This window comes from Moschus berezovskii, chromosome 8 (assembly GCF_049115385.1).
Source record: "Moschus berezovskii isolate FMDL1 chromosome 8, NW_MosBer_1.0, whole genome shotgun sequence".
NCBI lineage: Eukaryota > Metazoa > Chordata > Mammalia > Artiodactyla > Moschidae > Moschus > Moschus berezovskii.
This window is the reverse complement of record NC_142467.1, coordinates 97,913,746-97,931,636: the sequence shown is the minus strand read 5'-3', so window position 1 is coordinate 97,931,636 and position 17,891 is coordinate 97,913,746. Positions and strand designations below refer to the sequence as shown.

Here is a 17,891-nt window from a genome sequence, read left to right as displayed (position 1 = left end):
GCATTCAGATGCTTATATCTTTCCTTTTCTCCTTTGCTTTTCGCCTCTCTTCTTTTTACAGCTATTTGTAAGGCCTCCTCAGACAGCCATTTCGCTCTTTTGCATTTCTTTTCCATGGGGATGGTCTTGGTCCCTGTCTCCTGTACAATGTCACGAACCTCCGTCCAGAGTTCATCAGGCACTCTATCAATCAGATCCAGTCCCTTAAATCTATTTCTCACTTCCACTGCATAATCATAAGGGATTTGATTGAGGTCATATCTGAATGGTCTAGTGGTTTTCCCTACTTTCTTCAATTTAAGTCTGAACTTCGCAATAAGGCCCTCAGTAAATGTTAATTTATATTCTAGGTTTATCTCCTTGCTTTGGGCATACTGCCAATTAATCTCTCATTCTGGTTTAGAGAATTTGGAGGCAACCTAAGCAAACAGATAAGAAAGATGTCATTGGAGAAACGGACTGTAGAGATTCCATCTAAACATAAGAAAAAATGTTCAGATTGGCAGTGTTGAGTTGTTCAAGATAGGCCTGAAAGAGGTTGGCAGGTGGTGACAATTAGGCTTTGAATACAGCTGGTGGCTGTCAACTACACATTTGGAGAGCTTGGGGAAGTAACACTTTGTAATGTCAAAGTTTATGTATGGTCATGCTTGGTATTCCTTTTGCGGGAGGAGGGCAGGGGTACACCGCAAGGTATGTGGGTGTTCCTAACTGTTGCAAGTTTTTCTGTCATTCAGAGTTACTACTTGAACATTTTGAACATTTTGTGGAGAATGGGTGTTAAATTTTTGTTAAGGATTCTTTTTTAACAAGGGTAAACTCATATTAAAAAGAACCATTTTAAGTAAACAACTCAGTGGCATTTAGTTCATTCACAGTATTGTGCAACCACTACTTCTACTCACTTCCAAAACATTTTCATCAGGAAGGAATCCCTGTACCCATTCATCAGTTATCCCTCATTGTCTCCTCACCCCAGTCTGGTGATCAGTCTGCCTCCGTGGATTTGCTAATTCTGGATATTTCATGTAAATGGGATGTTTGACGATTAGTGTCTGCCTTGTTTTTCTTAGCATAATGTTTTATGGGTCATGTGGTAATTCTATGCTTAACTGTTTGAGAAACTGCCAAACTTTCCCACAGTAAAGTTGCACAACTTTACATTCCCACCAACCATGTACAAGGGTCCCATCCCAATTTTCCTACATCCTCTTAAACATTTGTTATATTCCATTTTAATTTTAGTATATTCCTTCTAATGTATGTGAAGTGGTATCTCATAGTGGCTTGTTTGTTTGTTTCCCTTTTGAGGATGAGTCCATTTTATTGAGGGGCATTAAGGGAGGGTCTTAGGACTGGGAGGACAATGAGATCTAGCATCCTTCTCCTAACTGGGATCTCCTCAATTTCACAGTCGCTGAAAGCTCAGTGGGTAGGTTTGTTTGTTTCGTTTTGTTTTGTCATGCCACATGGCTTGCAGGATCTCAGTTCCCTGACCAGAAACTGCACTCTGGCCACAACAGAGAAAGCCTAGAATCCTAACCACTAGGTCACCAGGGAACTTCTAAAAGCTCATAGTGGTTTTGATTTGCATTTTCTTAATGATACTGAGCATCCTTTTATGTGCTTATTGGTCACTTGTATTTCTTCTTTGGAAATATCTGTTCATGTCTTTTGTCCATTTAAAACTTGGATGTTGTTATTGTTGAGTTATAATATTCGTATATTATGGAATGAAAAAGGAAGAAAGAAAAACCTCTCCTGCTCTTTGCCAAACTCCGCTGGAGCACATCAATACTCCATCTAGGTATTTATAACTCTGCCTTAGCCTTCTCTTCCTATTTGCATCAAGCCTAGAAATTGACCAGAGATGAAAGAGTTCAGTTCAGTTCAGTTCAGTCGCTCAGTCGTTTCCAACTCTTTGTGACCCCATGAATCACAGCACTCCAGGCCTCCCTGTCCATCACCAAATCCCGGAGTTCACTCAAACTCATGTCCATCAAGTCGGTGATGCCATCCAGCCATGTCATTCTCTGTCATCCCCTTCTCCTCCTGCCCCCAATCCTTCCCAGCATCAGAGTCTTTTCCAGTGAGTCAGCTCGTTGCATGAAGTGGCCAAAGTATTGGAGTTTCAGCTTTAGCATTAGTCCTTCCAATGAACACCCAGGATTGATCTCCTTTAGAATGGACTGGTTGGATCTCCTTGCAGTCCAAGGGACTCTCAAGAGTCTTCTCCAGCACCACAGTTCAAAAGCATCAATTCTTCGGCGATCAGCTTTCTTCACAGTCCAACTCTCACATCCATACATGACCACAGGAAAAACCATAGCCTTGACAGACAGACTTTTGTTGGCAAAGTAATGTCTCTGCTTTTTAATATACTATCTAGGTTGGTCATAACTTTCCTTCCAAGGAGTAAGCGTCTTTTAATTTCATGGCTGCAGTCAGCATCCGCAGTGATTTTGGAGCCCCAAAAAATAAAGTCTGACACTGTTTCCACTGTTTCCCCTTCTATTTCCCATGAAGTGATGGGACCAGATGCCATGATCTTCGTTTTCTGAATGTTGAGCTTCAAGCCAACCTTTTCACTCTCCTCTTTCACTTTCATCAAGAGGCTTTTTAGTTCCTCTTCACTTTCTGCCATAAGGGTGGTGTCATTTGCATACCTGAGATTATTGATATTTCTCCCAGCAATCTTGATTCTAGCTCGTGCTTCTTCCAGCCCAGCGTTCCTCATGATGTACTCTGCATATAAGTTAAATAAGCAGGGTGACAATATACAACCTTGACGTACTCCTTTTCCTCTTTGAAAGAGTAAGGTCTTCTTGAGTCTTTCCTAATCATCTGTCCCACCCTGGGTATGCACAATGCTCTTTAAATTCCCCAGTATATATGGGTGCTTTTGAATGCCTTAATTACCCAAAGAAACTCACCCAAGTTTTTCCTCCCAGCTTTTGTCTTGTATGTTATTGTCTTCCATTGTAATCTTGTACACCAGAGAGCTGTGAGTTGTTCCTTTACCTTACAGTGTTTTCTGGGAATACGTTCTGAGTTAAAGCACACTGAGTCAGTCCTTCAAGTTACCCCCAGACATGTCAGAACACACACACACAATACTGTGAGAATGAGGGCTGTTCTGCTCCCTCAGAAACTGGGAACCAGGGCCCCATGCTGGGGACACAGGGGGCTATCTTCAGATCCTCCACTGTGCTGGGCAAGGAGATGAGGAAGGGTATGGAAAACAGCACAAAGCTTTCCTGCCACGTTCAACTTGCCTCTTCTTGATTTGCATTTCCTTGGTTGACACAAATGTTTAGCTGTTTTCCCACGTTCAGATAAAATTGATTCTTACCAGTTTTGCTCAATTTGTTGATGTTTTGGATGAGATAAAGGCCTATAGAGCTACCAACCCCACATTTTTCATGCTGTCTGGGTGAATGGGTGATTCTTGTTTTCCCTCAATTAAGTAAAATCCTTCCTCTCTCCCAGTATTCAACAAAATGTACCCAGTAGACACTGTCAATGTCCTGGGAGCTGTCACCTCAGTGCTGCTCCACTAAACGATTTCAGGCCCTCAGAGGTGCTCAGAAGTCAATGCTTGGCGTAAGGTTGGTAAGGTGACTTATTTCACCTAGGGCGAGTCGGGGAGAGCTTCCCCAAGGAGGTGGCACTGAAGTTCAGATTTGAAGTAGTAGGGAGAAGAAGAAAGCAGAAAAAAAAAACAGTTTTCTGACATCAAAAGCACTCAGAGAGTTCAAGGGGCAGAAGGGGGATAAAGGTGGGATGGGTGGGAGGAGTAGCCAGAGAAGAGATGGGAATCTTGGGCAGACAGCCCCTCATACAAGGCCCCTCTTTCCTTTGTAATGTTGGCCCAGAATCTTAGCCGGGGGTTCTTATGACTGTGGGGAGTTGGCCGACTGGCTTCTGGAGGTCAGGGATTCCCCTGAAATTATAATCGAAAGATTACAAGAGCGTGTGTTGGGCAGTGTGTTTTCCCCACCAGAACTGTTCTCTGCCATACTCTGTACTGCTTCACAGTGGGGGTGGAGGGGCAAGGGGGCTAATATCTCCACATAGGATCAATGTGGCTGCCATTTCCTCTGCATTCCAGGTGGCTACCTTTTCCTCTACTTTCCAGTTGAGTTTTTACCCTGGTAGGATATCTAAAGGCTGCAGGAAAGGAAGGTCTAGGTGTCTGTTCCCTGGCTCCTACCTTTTGGTCTGCATCTTTTGACAAAAGCCAGTAACTCTAGTTCTCTGCAAGTTCCAGGACCCCTCCCCTTCCAGCAACTTCAGGCCTGGCTGCTAACAGTGACCGTAGGAAGTCACCATCCCTCATTGCTCCCCTTTCACCCTGCTCATGACTCCTCAGTTCTGTCTCTTAAGGGCATGATCTGTGTGAGAGCTGACCAATACAGGTATGTGTATCTCTGTTACTGAATTCAAAGTTCCAGGTTATAGATCCCTGCATCACATTAGATGCTCCCAGGATGAAGTCTTCACTTACATCCAAGACCCTATCCCCTCTACCTACGGTGCCATCCTTCCATCTCCTTCTCAGGCTTTCAGAGTCAGATGTCACCTCCTGCCAGAAGCCTTCCTTAAACTTCCTGAAGCTAAGTGAAGAACCTTCCACAGTGACAAACTCCAACATGGCACTTCACCAGCCAGACTGTCACTGTCTGCTTGTCTGACTCACTGAAGTCTCAGCTCCCAAGTGCAGGAGCTGTTTCATTCACCATGGCGTCCCTGGTACCCAGCATGGTTCTGAGCCCTGGTGATACTCAGTAATCAGCTGATGGCATAAATAAACCAAGTATCATTCCCAACTCTTGTCTCATACACACGCAGAAAAGAGCCACAAAATTAGACTGAGGGAATGTGTTTTGGCTTTCAAGTCAGACAAGCCCAAAATATTTATTGTTCACTGTGTGCCAAGCACTGATGTAGGCATTGGGAAACTGCAAGAGATACCACAGGCTCCGTCTCTGTACTCTGGAGGAAGATATCTGGATGAATTCAGTAAATTCAAGCATGTTCTATGAACCATGCTGACCTAATCTAATTGATATTCACAGAATATTACACCAAGCAACTGCAAAGTGCATTTTCATTTTGAGTGCACATTGTATGTGGATATACACTGGGCCACTGAAAAAAGTATTGGGCTTCCCTGGTAGTACAGTGGGTAAGAATCCACCTGTCGATGCAGGGGACACCAGTTCAATTCCCTGGTCTGGGAAGATTCCACATGCCTTGGAGCCCACGTGCCGCAACTACTGAGCCAGTGCTCTAGAGTCTGCGAGCCACAACTCCTGAAGCACACGCACCTAGACCCCACGCTCTGCAGCAAGAGAAGCCACCACAGTGAGAAGCCCTTGCACGGCAACCATGAGTAGCCCCCGATCGCCACAACTGGAGGAAGCTGGCAAGCAGCAATGAAAGCTCAGCACGGCCAAAAATAAAGAAAGAGTACCAGTTAAACATATGGTAACTGGAGGAAAGGACAAAATAAAGATAACACCACGAAGCAATGAAATAGAAAAAACTGACAGTAGAGAAAAACAAAGTCAAAAGTTGGTACTTGGAAAAAGATTAAAAAACTGAATAACTCCCAGAAAGACTAATTAAGAAAAAAAAGAGAGAGAGAAAGCTCAAATTACTATTAGGGATCAAAGAGGAGACATCACTACAAACCCTACAGACATTAAAAAACAAACAAGGAAATACAAACAGGTTTACAGCGATGAGTTTGATAATGTAGATGAAATGGACGAACATGAAAATACACTCATGCTACTTGCAATCAAAGAAAATTACAAGGTACTATCCTGGAATTCAGAAAGGGGATTTTTCTTAAGTTCAGAGGGATCTGGAAAGATTTCCTAAGAAATTAGCATTTAAACTGAGACACGGACTTCCCTGGTGGTCTGGTGGTTAAGAAACTGCCTGCCAATACAAGGAGCACGGGTTCAATCCCTGGCCTGGGAAGATCCTGAGTGCCACAGAGCAATTAAGCCCGTGCACCACAACTACTGAAGTCTGAACGCCCTAGAACCCATGCTGCACAGCTAGAGAAACCCCCATAGAAGAAGCTTGCACACCAGGACTAGAGAGTAGCTCACTCCCTGCAACTGGAGAAAGCCTGTGCAGCTACAAGGACCCAGCACAGCCAAAAAATCCCCTAAGACCTAAAGGAGAAGTGGGATTTGACCAGGGAAACAGAATTGTGTTCCATGCTGGGATGATGGCATACATGCAAAGGTCCTGAGGTTGAAATCAGCTTTGCGTAGCCAAAGAAAAAAGTCCACTCTAATGATCCTTTTTAATGTTGGCAACTACACACTTGCATCCTTCCTGGGTGTAAACCGCCAGGTGGGCCTGGTAGACTTGACCAGAAATGTTTAGAGACCAAGGTTGGTAAGACAGACCTTTGGAAATTTCCTGGCTATCAATAGGAGGCAATTTATGCTGCAAACAATGTCATTTCTTCCATTCTGGAGCTAATATTTCCTTTCACCTGACTGGCGAAGCTCCTGAGACACAGGAGCTTGTGTGGCCTCACCCTATGAACACTCACACTTCACGAACCAATATACTTTGTCCCATAAGTTCTTTAGAGCTAGTGTCCACGAGTCTTAGCCCCATTTTTCCAGGAGGCAAGCAGAGGACTTGCCCGGAAGTCCAGGAAGGACTGTGCCTTGCCTGAGGTCACAGAGGCCAAGCCCTAATCATCATGCCCTACCAACTTCCACCCCACACATTTCAACTTTTGGGCACATGTTGGGCCACCTTTTGTGACTTGGCTTGGGTTTCCCATACAACCCACGTTCCCTGTGCTTCCTCATGCCCAGTTAGGGAAAAATAAACACACACACACACACACACACACACACACACACACACACTGGACCATCTCATCCACCTTTTCCTCCCATCTGCTAAACCTGGGCCCCCAAGGAGCAGTGAGGTGCCAGGCTCTGATGAGCGTCTGTGGAAGGGGTGGGGAGGGGAGAGAGTCCCTTTCGGTGCCCAGTGTGTGTGTGCAATTTCCTGCCAGTGAGGAAACACTCAGCTCAAATCAGCCCTGGTTCTCCTTTCCCTGCTCTGGCCTCACAGGAGGAGCTGGCAGCAAGCCGTGGGCCACCCTAGCCTCCGCCAGATTTCCTGACCAAACGCGGGAGGAGAGATGCCCTGGATTGTCCTGCTGTTTGCAGCCGGTGAGCTGATGTCCCTGTGCCACCCCTCACACTGTTCCTCTCCCTCCATCCACCACCTTGTCTCTGCTGGGGGGCGGCGGGGAAGGGTGTGTGCACACAGATCAGGAGCTGGGGAGGCTGAGCCCTGACGGATTTGCCCAGAGCCTTGGAAATGCCCCCGGAGCATGGACGTCTCTGGTGGGGCCTCAGTACCCTCACATCACAGGTATTATAAACGCCACCCCACTGGAGACAGCAGTGCCCACACCCCATGACTCAGCCCTGCTTGGTCTCTGCAGGTTTCTACCTCCAGGACTGGGGCAGCAGGAGGCTCTACCAGTGGGTCGGTGAGCGTGGGAGGGAAACTGGATAAGGAAAGGCTTGTGTCGACCTCACCTGAGCCAGACACTCCACGCGGGAACCTGGGTCAGCTGGGGAGACACTGGTCCCTCCTGCAGGAAGCCGTGCCCTGAAATCGTATCCCTCATCACAGCCTGGGAAACAAGATAAAATCACTCTGCCCTCCCCTTCTCCCCTCGATCACCCCCACCTCCTGCCACCTGGACTCCTTGAGCACCCCACACCCCTTCCAGCCTCCAGCCTTTGCCTGAGATGGTCCCTCTGCCTAGAATGCTTGCTCCCAGCTCTTCCGTGCTGTGTCTTCAGGGAAGCCCTCTCTGGCTACGCCATCACCCTCGTCTCCTTGAGAATGTCAGCTCCCCAGGGCAGGCAGGCATGTCTTGTCTGTTCATCTGTGTGTCTGTCTCATCCACTGCTCTGTCCCCAGAGCCTAAACAGGTCCTGGCACATGGTCAGTGCTGTTGATAGAAGTAATACGAGTGTAATTGTGATGCTGTGTAACATCCACAGCTATTGTAATAGAACGACTCCAACAACATGACCTCTCACCATGTGCTGGGCGCTTGATCCTCTCAACATAGCAGTAGGGTAGGGACAACTAGGGGCTTCCCAGGGGGTGCTAGTGGTAAAGAACCTGCCTGCCAATGCAGGAGACACAGGTTCGATCCCTGGGTCAGGAAGATCCCCTTGAGCAGGGCATGGCAACCCACCCCAGTATTCTTGCCTAGAGAATCCCACAGAGAGAGAAGTCTGGCAGGCTGCGGTCCATAGGGCCACAAAGAGTCAGACATGACTGAAGTGATAGCACGCACACACAAGGACAACTAGCCTCCAGTTGTACATAAAAACCAAAGCCCAGAGAGGGTGAGCATTTGCCCAAGGCTACACAGCCAGGCTGGCCTCTGCTCTAACCACCCACCCACCTAACCTCCCCCATCTTGCTTCACAGGCTCCTTGGCGATCCCGGCGCCATCCATCATGCTGGTACCCCCACACCCCAGCAGTCAGGAGGACCCCATCCACATCTCGTGCATGGCCCCCAGGGGTTTCCCAGGGGCGAATTTCACACTGTACCAAGGTGGGGAGGTGGTGGAGCTCCTGAAAGCCCCCGAGGACCAGCTCAGGGTCATCTTCAACCTGAGCGGTGGCAGCAGGGAAGTTCGAGGGGGACCGTTCTGCTGCCAGTATAGTGTGCTTGGCGAGAATAGGCAACCCCAGCTGTCGAACCTCAGCGAGCCTGTGCACGTCTCCTTCCCAGGTGAGTCCCTCCCATCGGCCCTCACTGCCCAGGCTCCATCTTCTCATGGCCAAACCTTTGTAGGCATTCTTTTCCCCACCTGCGAGTCATCACTCTTCCAACTTGCCAGGAGTTTCTTTTCCTTGTTTAATCCTCAGTCACTATATGCAATGGAGAAGGCAAAGGCAACCCACTCCAGGACTCTTGCTTGGAAAATCCCATGGATGGAGGAGCCTGGAAGGCCACAGTCCACAGGGTCACAAAGAGTCAGACACGACTGAGCGACTTCACTTTCGCTTTCACCATATGCAATGGGTACAGTCATTCTTCCCATTTTCCAGATAAGGAAACTGGGGCACAAAAGCTGAAGAGGCTGGCCCAGGTCACTCAGCCAGCAGGCGGCAGAGGTGGAGTTCCACTGGCCTCTGAAGTCCAGACGTTAAACCTCCACCCTTAGCAGCACCTTTCCTTACTGGCCACAATATTTATGAGTATCTGCTATGTACCAGGCACTGTCCTTGGCTTTGCAGGCTCAGCAGTGAATGAAACAAAAGTCCCTGCCCTCTCGCACAGTACGAGGGGGTGGCAGTGGACATCAGTTGATAAATAAGGAGTTTTGTAAATATTCAGTCAGCTAGTAGGGGACAAGGGAAGTGACAGGGATGAAATACAGCTTGGTGAAGAGCATCTTTTTTTTTCTGGTTGTGCCACATGGCTTGCAGGATCTTAATTCCCCAACCAGATAGAGAACCCAGACCCCAGCAGTACAAGTGCTAGAGTCCTAACCACTGGACCACCAGGGAATTCCCAAGGGTGTCATTTTAAATAGAGAGGAGAGTGATCAGGGAAGGTCTTTCTGAGGAGGTGATGTTTGAGCCTGAAGGATGAGGAGCCAGCCACATGGCTGTCTGGCACAGGAGGGTTCCAGGCAGAGGAAGCTGGCTGTGCAAAGGCCCTGAGGCTGGAGCGTGCCTGGTGTGTTTGAGGGACGTGGAGGTGCCCCATATGGCCGAAGCATAGCAAGCAAGAGGAAAGTGGGGGGAGATGAGGGCGGGGGGGGGGCAAGGAGGATCATGCAGGGCCTTGTGGCTGCAGCAAGGACTCGGGCTTTTTGTCTGAGTACAACTGAAGCCCTGGGAGCTCTGGTCTTTCCAGGAGTGGGGGCTGGATCAAGGAGTAGGAGGGAGGAGCCTCGGGGTAGACTCCCTGCGTCACCAGCAGTCAGAACTTTCCTGCTGCAAAGAGAAGGTTGTAGCCAGTAGAGACCCACAGGCTGTGGTGACAGAACACTCTCTGTGTCCTTCCCCAGACTCAAGTTCCGCTATCAAAGGCCGCCTTCTCTCACCTTGGTCCTGTGGTCTCAGAGTAGGGTGGAAACAGCTCTCCTGCCCCAGATGAAAGAATGAACAAGGGCTAACACTGAGAACACCCAAGTGAGCGCCTCTCCTCCCGTCCTGGCTACTTCCTGACCTCCACTGGGCTCTGGGCATCTCCTCCTGGCTCCCCTGAGAGATTCCTTGCCTCTCTCCAGGGAGGGGCAGCCAAATCTCTTGCAGAGACATAAACTCTGGAGCTGGGGCTTCATGCTTCTGTGGCTACCTCTGTGTGGGCCTCAGAGTCCACCATGTGGCTGGGGATGGATGTTGTGTGACCCTGTTACCCAGCCAGCAAGACTCTTCAGACCACAAGTAACTGAAAACTGAACTCTAATTGGCTTCAGCAACAAAAGGGGATTTGTTGGTTTACTGAACTGAAATTTGTTCATGGCACTGATTTCCGGCATGGCTAGCTGGATCCGGGTGCTCAACGATGTCAGGAATCGTGTGCCACTTCTCAGCTCTGCTTGTCTTATTCTTAGGCAGGCTCTCCCTCTCATGATGTCAGAATTGTATACCTTGGAGCTCCAGATGTATATCCTACCAGCTTTGCAATGCTGACTTGAGGAGTAAGCCTCTCTTCCCAGAAATCTAGCCAAAGTCCAGAAATTAGTTTCACTGGCTCAACTTGGGCAACATGCCACTCCCTGAACCAATTAGATTAGCCAGGGGTAGGGAATATGCTAATTGACCAGACAGATTTGCTAGATCCCCAAGGTCTAGCTATCAGTTCAGTTCAGTCACTCAGTCGTGTCTGACTCTTTGCGACCCCATGAATCACAGCACGCTCCCGGAGTTCACTCAAACTCATGTCCATCAAGTCGGTGATGCCATTCAGCCATCTCATTCTCTGTCGTCCCCGTCTCCTCCCATCCCCAATCCCTCCCAGCATCAGAGTCTTTTCCAGTGAGTCAACTCGTCGCATGAGGTGGCCAAAGTACTGGAGTTTCAGCTTTAGCATCAGTCCTTCCAATGAACACCCAGGATTGATTTCCTTTAGAATTGACTGGTTGGATCTCCTTGCAGTACCTAAACCAAATGTTTTCTGGGGTATAGGGGGAGGGCTGTCTCTCTAAAGGCAGCCCGGATGTATGCCAGGAGTCCCACTTTCTCCCTGCACCCCCACAATTCCATGGCCTACCCAATCTCTTTTTTCCCATCTTCCTCTAGTGCCCACCTGGATCCTGGCACTCTCCTTGAGCCTGGCTGGAGCCACTCTCCTCTTCGCTGGACTGGTGATCATTGCCTTGATCATCAGGAAAGGTAACAGCAGGCAGAGAAAGCGTGGCTCACCAGAACTTGCAAATGCACTAAACTGCACTCCAACTCACACCCATTTTTAGGAGCACAGAGGCACGCAATTGGGAGTTCTTACTTCAAAAACTTATCAGTGAGGAACCTTTCAGAATTTCAATGACGGTGGTGGGCAGGGGGGAATATATATATATATATATATACCATATATATATGGTAACATGTCCATGATGTAAAATTTGCCATTTAACCCTTTTTTAAAATTTATTTTTTATTACAAATAAAAAAATCACAAAAAAAAATAAAAATAAAATTTATTTTTTAATATTTTTGGCCATGCCGTGGGGCTCGTGGGATCTTAGTTCCCCAACCAGGGGTCAAACCTGAGCACCTGGTAATGAAAGTGAACCACTGGGGAATTCCTTTTTTTTTTAAAAAGGTTTAGTTCTTAAATTTTAACCTCTACTGCTCTACAACCATCACCACCATCTATGTCTTCATCTTCCTAAACTATAATTCTGTCCCCATTAAATACTGACCCCCGTTCCCCCTTCCCCAGCCTCTGGCACCCACTGAAATCAGTATTTAAAAAGAATTTTTTTTTACAGTTTTGTACCTTGCTTGAAGTTTTTTACCAACATACATGACTCATGTAATTGGGAGGGAAAAGCGTCTTCGGTAGCTCCCCTGTTGAGAGGGCATTTGCCAGGGGAGAAGGCAAGGCTGGGTGGCAAACCTACAAGACGCCTTTTTGGTTTCTTAGCTTTTTATAACCAGGAACAAAATCTAACAAATGCTTTTTGTTTGTTTGTTCCCAGTTAAAGTAAAAAACTTGAACAAGAGACGGTGAGAACATCCCTGGAGACCCTCAGAGGGTAGTTTTTTGGGGAAAAATTTCAGTCCCAAGGCAGGAGTTTCTGATGGGCACTGAAGAGCTGGCCGGGTTGAGGGGCAGAAGGGTACTTTCAGGGCGCCATCTTAAACAGCGCCCTCTGGTGGATGGGCGGGTTAATAAAAATAGGTGATATTTAGGAAGCGCTTTAGGTGTGCTCCGCGCTGTGCTCCACTCTGTGCTGGGCACTCTGGACCTTGAGTTCACATTATCCTCTCATCAGCCCTGGAAATAGGCTCTATGAATGACCCCTTTTAACAGATGAGGAGACTGAGCCTTCCTCGCATTCCTGTATCGCCAGTTGCCAAAATTTGTTCAGTCATCATTCTAGAAATCCATAGTGCGGGGGAGGCAAGTGGGTGTCCCCTGGCGTTGTGCAGCCCCCAATGTGTAGCCTGAAGACAGTGGCCCTGGTTCTTGGGCATCAGAAACTATCCACTGGCCCCAACCTCGGTTTCTCCCCTTGGAGAGGGAGGCGAACACCTTGCTGCCAGGTGGCAGAGTAACCCCAGTGATCAAATCCTGACTTCACCTGGCTGTGGGGCTCCTGCAAAAGAATTTCCATCTGAGGGGTTTGGGGCGGGGAGAAGGTGGGTAGGGAGGAAGGATCAAACTTGGGGCCAGGGCTACCCGGAAGGAGCCTCCTGCCTGAGACAAGTCATCACTTTCTCCCGAATCCCTCTGCAGAGAGCGAGAATCCTGCTGGGTTAACATCACCACCACAGGTCTGTGCCTCCCTGTTCCTGTCCTTGCCTGGGCAGAGTCACTGCCTCAAAATGCTGTCGGGTCTCACTACTTGCTGCTGAACCACATCCACAGCTGTTCACTTCCCTTAGAATCCAGAACGCTCGCTCCTCCTCTTTCCCTTCCTCCTCCCCCCTCATTTCCCTCCAGACAGTTTTCACCTGTCTTTTTTTTCTTTTTGGTGCAAACAGCTTTCACCTCTTACCTTTCCCTGCCCTATCCTGAAGCCGTTCACTCATCCCACCCTCTGCCTAAAATATTTTTCCTCCCTGCGTGGTCTCCATCTAAAGGTCAGGCTTCCCTGACTCCCTAGGCAGGATCAATTCTTTCTACTTACATTCCCCCAGCACCCTGTCATTCTTCTTAGCCCTCAGTAGACACAAACTAAGTAGTCATTGCATGCTTGGGTGTATGATACTCACCTCCAGTACTGGACCATCAGCTCCAAGAGGGTGGGGAGTTGAACTGTCTTGTCCATCACGGGGGCACCCAACTTTCCCAGTGCCTAGCACAGCCCTTAATGGAGCCCCACTTGTGGTCCAGAATGTGCTGTTCTGCCGGCTTCCACCAGGGGGGCAGAGAGAGAGAGCCTGCCTGTGAGGTGTGATGCCCAGGAAGGGGCCCTACACACAGAAAACTCCACTCTCTGTACTTCTTTCATTGTTTCCCGTATTCATTGAGCATCTACTATGTGCTAAGCCTGAGGGCTCCCGAGATAACCAAGACAGAGGTGATTTCTGTCCACAAGCCTATACTCCAGTGGGGAAACAGCCCATGACAGGCTGGACACTGTCTGGATTGGGAGGGTGGTCCCCGGAGGAAGTGGTGTTTAAATCAGAGAACTATAGGGGGGAACAGGGAGTAGCTGGGTGAAGGGTGGGCAATTAGTGGGAGAGCTCAGGATAGGGGGAGATGAGAAGTATTCTGGAAAGCAGGAGATGAGATGAGGCACCCATTTTCCAGAGGGCAGCCAGAGGTCACCTAGGAGAATTCTGAGCAGAAGAGGGACACAGTTCAATTTGCAGCTGTTCACTCTGCAGAATGGGCTGGCAGGCGGACAAAGAGATTGCTGGGTGATGGACTCCATGCCCTTCCCCTGGGTGGATTTAGGGCCTATGGCCTTGTGGGGAGGGCCTGGGAAGTGGGGGGTAAGCAAGAAATGTGAACTGGCCCCCACCCTGGTCTTCTTCTCTTTCTGTTCCAGACATGTCCTTCGACAACTCCCTGTTTACCATCATGGTAAGTCATCCCATTTCTTGGATCCAGTTTTCTGCTTCCTGTTCTGACCACAGGAAGATGGGGGCTACCAGGGGGGCTGGGCTGACCTGTTGTCTCTGGACTTCTAGGGCCTTGGAAAAGCCCAGAATCACTGAGCAGGGCTTGTTTTTGAGCTGAGAGTTGGTTCTGGAAAATCCCAGGGGATTGGAGGTAGCCACGCTGTCCAGGGCTTTGTCGGGCAGTGGGCAGGCCCCTGGTTGTCAGCACTGCCTTTGCACTCACAGTGGTAACAAAAGACGACCTGGAGTCATGGAGCCTTATGACAGTCTGGTATAAAGAGAAGACTACCTTCATATTCAGTTTCAGGAATTTCAGCTTAGTTGTCCAAACATGTATTCCCTTTTGGGGGAGGAGTGTCTCAACCTTCACACCCACCCCTGCTCCTCACCTCCTGTGTAGCAAGGCACTGCTCTCCCAGATCACATAGCATCCTGGCTAGGATCTGAAACCCAGTCTGTGGATCTCCTCTGCACAGCTGCATTTTGTGGTGGCCTTGGGGTAATTATTATTCAGTAAATTAGAGACATCTGACCCATGGACACCATGGATGAAGACAACGTCCAGCTAGGGGAATACCCTGGCGGTCCAGTGGTTAGGACTCTGCACTTCCACTGCAGGGGCCATGGGTTCTATCCCTGGTTGGAAAACGATCCTTCAAGGTACGGTGTGGCCAAACACAGAAACAAAAAAATGTCCAGCTAGCTTCTCTCCATGCAGAGATGGGTACAGGTCTGGGGTGCAGGTGGTCCCACTTGAGGTGGCCTCAGGAGTCCTATTTGTATGAATGGATGCTTTGGGACTGTAGTGAGGGAGTCTGGGGTGGAGTCAGTTGGCTTGGGGCGCCACTGTAGGAAGTAGCGGTGGGGGGAGGATTGGCTGGGTTTGACATAGCCCTCCTGGGCATCTGGAAAAGAACAAGATGAGACCCTTCACCCCCTGAGCTTCAATTCCACAGGGGGAGACAGACGATAGCACATGGGGTAGGGGGTGCCCAGGAAGCTAACACATTCAGATGGGAGATCTGGGAGGTCTAAGAGATAAGTGACAAGCAGGAGATAGCTGTGGAGGATTGATCCAGACTCAGGGCACGTTCTCCACACGGCCCAGTAGAACTGGGGTGCAGAGGAGTGAGGGGTAGAGGGGGTTCCTGCGCAGAACTTTGACTTTTATCCCAAGTGAAGTGAGAGCCCTGGAAGGTTTGGAGCAGAGACATGACCCACTCTACGTGCCCACGGGCGCCCTCTGGTGGCTGCAGCGAGCACAAGCTGTGAGGGCCGTGGGATGACAGGAACCCGGGGACCAGGCGCAGACAGCTCAGATGGTTCAGGCGCCAGACGTAGTGGGTAGTTTGGTCCAGCGTGCTGGCAGCGGAGGTGGGAGGCGCGAACAGATGCAGGTCAGATTCAGAGGATGGGAAACACGGCACTGATTTCGGAGTAGATGAGTGGGCGGAGGGAGAAGGAAGCGTGGTGGAGTCCTTGAGAGACAAGAGAGGGGCCACCTCACCCAGTGATGCTCCAGAGCAGATGGAGACTGGCCTCAGTCACTGGTATACAGATGGTGGGAAGGAAGGCGCTTGGCACCGACCTGTCCAGTCCTCTGAGGTCTCAGTTCAGGGAACAAGCTGTTAAGAAAAACCTGGAGGGTAGGGCACGTTCTAAAACCCTCCCTGAGAAGCCACACTGCTCAAGGCACTAGCCTGGTGATTTCTGCTTCCCTCCCCCCCCTTTTAAAAGGCATTTAAAATGAAACGATGCGAAGACAGAAAAAAAAAACAAGGAAAAAATAACTTAGTATCCTAGTCCTGGAGACTTTAAATATAAATGTATATAGACTAGGAAATACATCCAAATGTAAAAATTATCTATAATCTATATTCATAAAGTTCTTTTCTATTTCTTAATCCCTCTGCACCCACTGGTCTCCACTTTGCACACACACATGCAGGTAAACGACCATTAGGAACTTCTTGCACATACAAGCAAGCAAAGGCAAAAATAGCAAAGCTGTATTCTCACTCTTTTTAACACAAATGACAGCATGCTAACCACACTGTTATGCACTGATGGTTCTTTTCTTTAACAGTAAGTTCTAGTGATTTTTTCTAGGTTTTTAAAAGAATCATTGTAAAATATAAATGAAATGTACCATTTTAGTCATTTTTAAGTGTACAGTTCTGTGGCATTAAGTATATTCCTATTGTTGTACAACTGTTACCATCATCATCCTCAGAAGTGTATCTTGGAAACAAACCCTGTCAAGGAATTCCTTGGTGGTCCAGTGGTTAAGACTCACCATTCTACCGCAGGGAGCTCAGGTTTAATCCCTGTACGGGGAACTAAGATCCCACAAGCTGTGAGGTGCAGCCAAAATAAAACAAAATTCTTTGCCTATTAAACGACTCTCCCACCTCAGACCCTGGCACTCACCATTCTGCTTTCTGTCACTTTGGTGGATTTGCCTATTCTGGATTTTTATACAGAAATGATGCCATACAGTGTTCATCTTTATGAGTCGTAGCCACCCCAGGAGGAAGGGTACTGCCACTCTTCCCCATTGTACAAAAGGGGGAACTGAGACATAAAGAGATCGATCACACCACTAGGAAGAGGTGTAGCTGGGATTTGAACCCAGGCTGTCTGGTTCCCTTCTCAATAGACAGCAAAACAGGACAGATGGCAGGATCAGGGGCCTGCAACTGTGTTTGTGTGCAGATGTGTCTGTGTGTGTGTGTAGGGGGGCAGTGAGGTGAGACCTGATGGATTTGTGGGAGTCTCAGCCTCAGAAAATGGGGCAACTCAAGATCCAGAAACCCCAAATTACTTCATTCTCTATTTTTCCCTCTACGGACAAAGAAAATGACTTCAGAAGAAGATGCAGCCAACGTGGATGCTCCTTCAGGCTCCACTGAGACACTTGGACCCCGGAAGAGGCCCACCTCCACGTCATCCTCACCTGAGCCCCCTGAATTCAGCACATTCCGGGCCTGTTAGGGGAGCCCCTCTCTCTGTCTGCGTGGCCTCTGTTCAGCCCTCCCCCTGGAGCTGGCCAGGCTGTGTAGGGCCTCAGGTCCCTCCACAGGACTACTTTGGGAACTTCTGACTGCTGCTTTCTCAGGGAACTGAAGAAACAAAGGGGATCCCTAGCTTTGGGACCTTCCTCGCAGAGAAGCAGGAGTGGGAGAGGGGGTGAAAGCATCGACCTGGAGGGTGGACGGAAAGCAGGAAGCATCTCAGGATTTCCAGCTTCTCAACCTACCAGGGGAGGAGATGCTAGGATCCCTTCTGGCCTTTAGCTGGGCTGTTATGAATCTGAGCCTCACACACCTCTCCAGTTTCCTCCCTCCCATCACACCTGACTTGGCCAACCTGACTGGGTTTTTGGAACATAGGGTACCCTGGGTGGGGTACATTCTGTGTGCCCTGCTGGCATGCCTAAGTTATTAATTATAATAATTTTGAGCTGTTCCCAAGGTCTCTATGGAGTGTAGTCCTTCAAGCCCAGGACCTCTGATGTCTAATCACTGATTCCCGGGGGAAAGGGAGAAGTAC

General features: G+C 48.8%; 1 protein-coding gene across 4 annotated transcripts; it reads left to right on the top strand.

Annotated features, from left to right (window-relative positions):
* The first annotated feature begins 7,086 nt into the window (after nucleotides 1–7,086).
* Nucleotides 7,087–17,807, top strand: C8H19orf38 (chromosome 8 C19orf38 homolog). 4 transcript variants are annotated; one of them, XM_055429516.2, is made up of 7 exons: nucleotides 7,087–7,220; nucleotides 8,509–8,817; nucleotides 11,343–11,435; nucleotides 12,245–12,272; nucleotides 13,006–13,043; nucleotides 14,267–14,301; nucleotides 17,196–17,807. In XM_055429516.2, the coding sequence occupies exons 1-7, from the start codon at nucleotides 7,190–7,192 to the stop codon at nucleotides 17,331–17,333; spliced, it is 672 nt and encodes a 223-aa protein (XP_055285491.1). In that variant the 5' UTR covers nucleotides 7,087–7,189; the 3' UTR covers nucleotides 17,334–17,807. The 4 variants fall into 4 exon arrangements, with proteins under 4 accessions (XP_055285491.1, XP_088695129.1, XP_088695132.1 ...); XM_088839003.1 differs by having other exon boundaries at nucleotides 17,190–17,807; XM_088839006.1 differs by lacking the exon at nucleotides 13,006–13,043.
* Nucleotides 17,808–17,891: the final 84 nt, after the last annotated feature.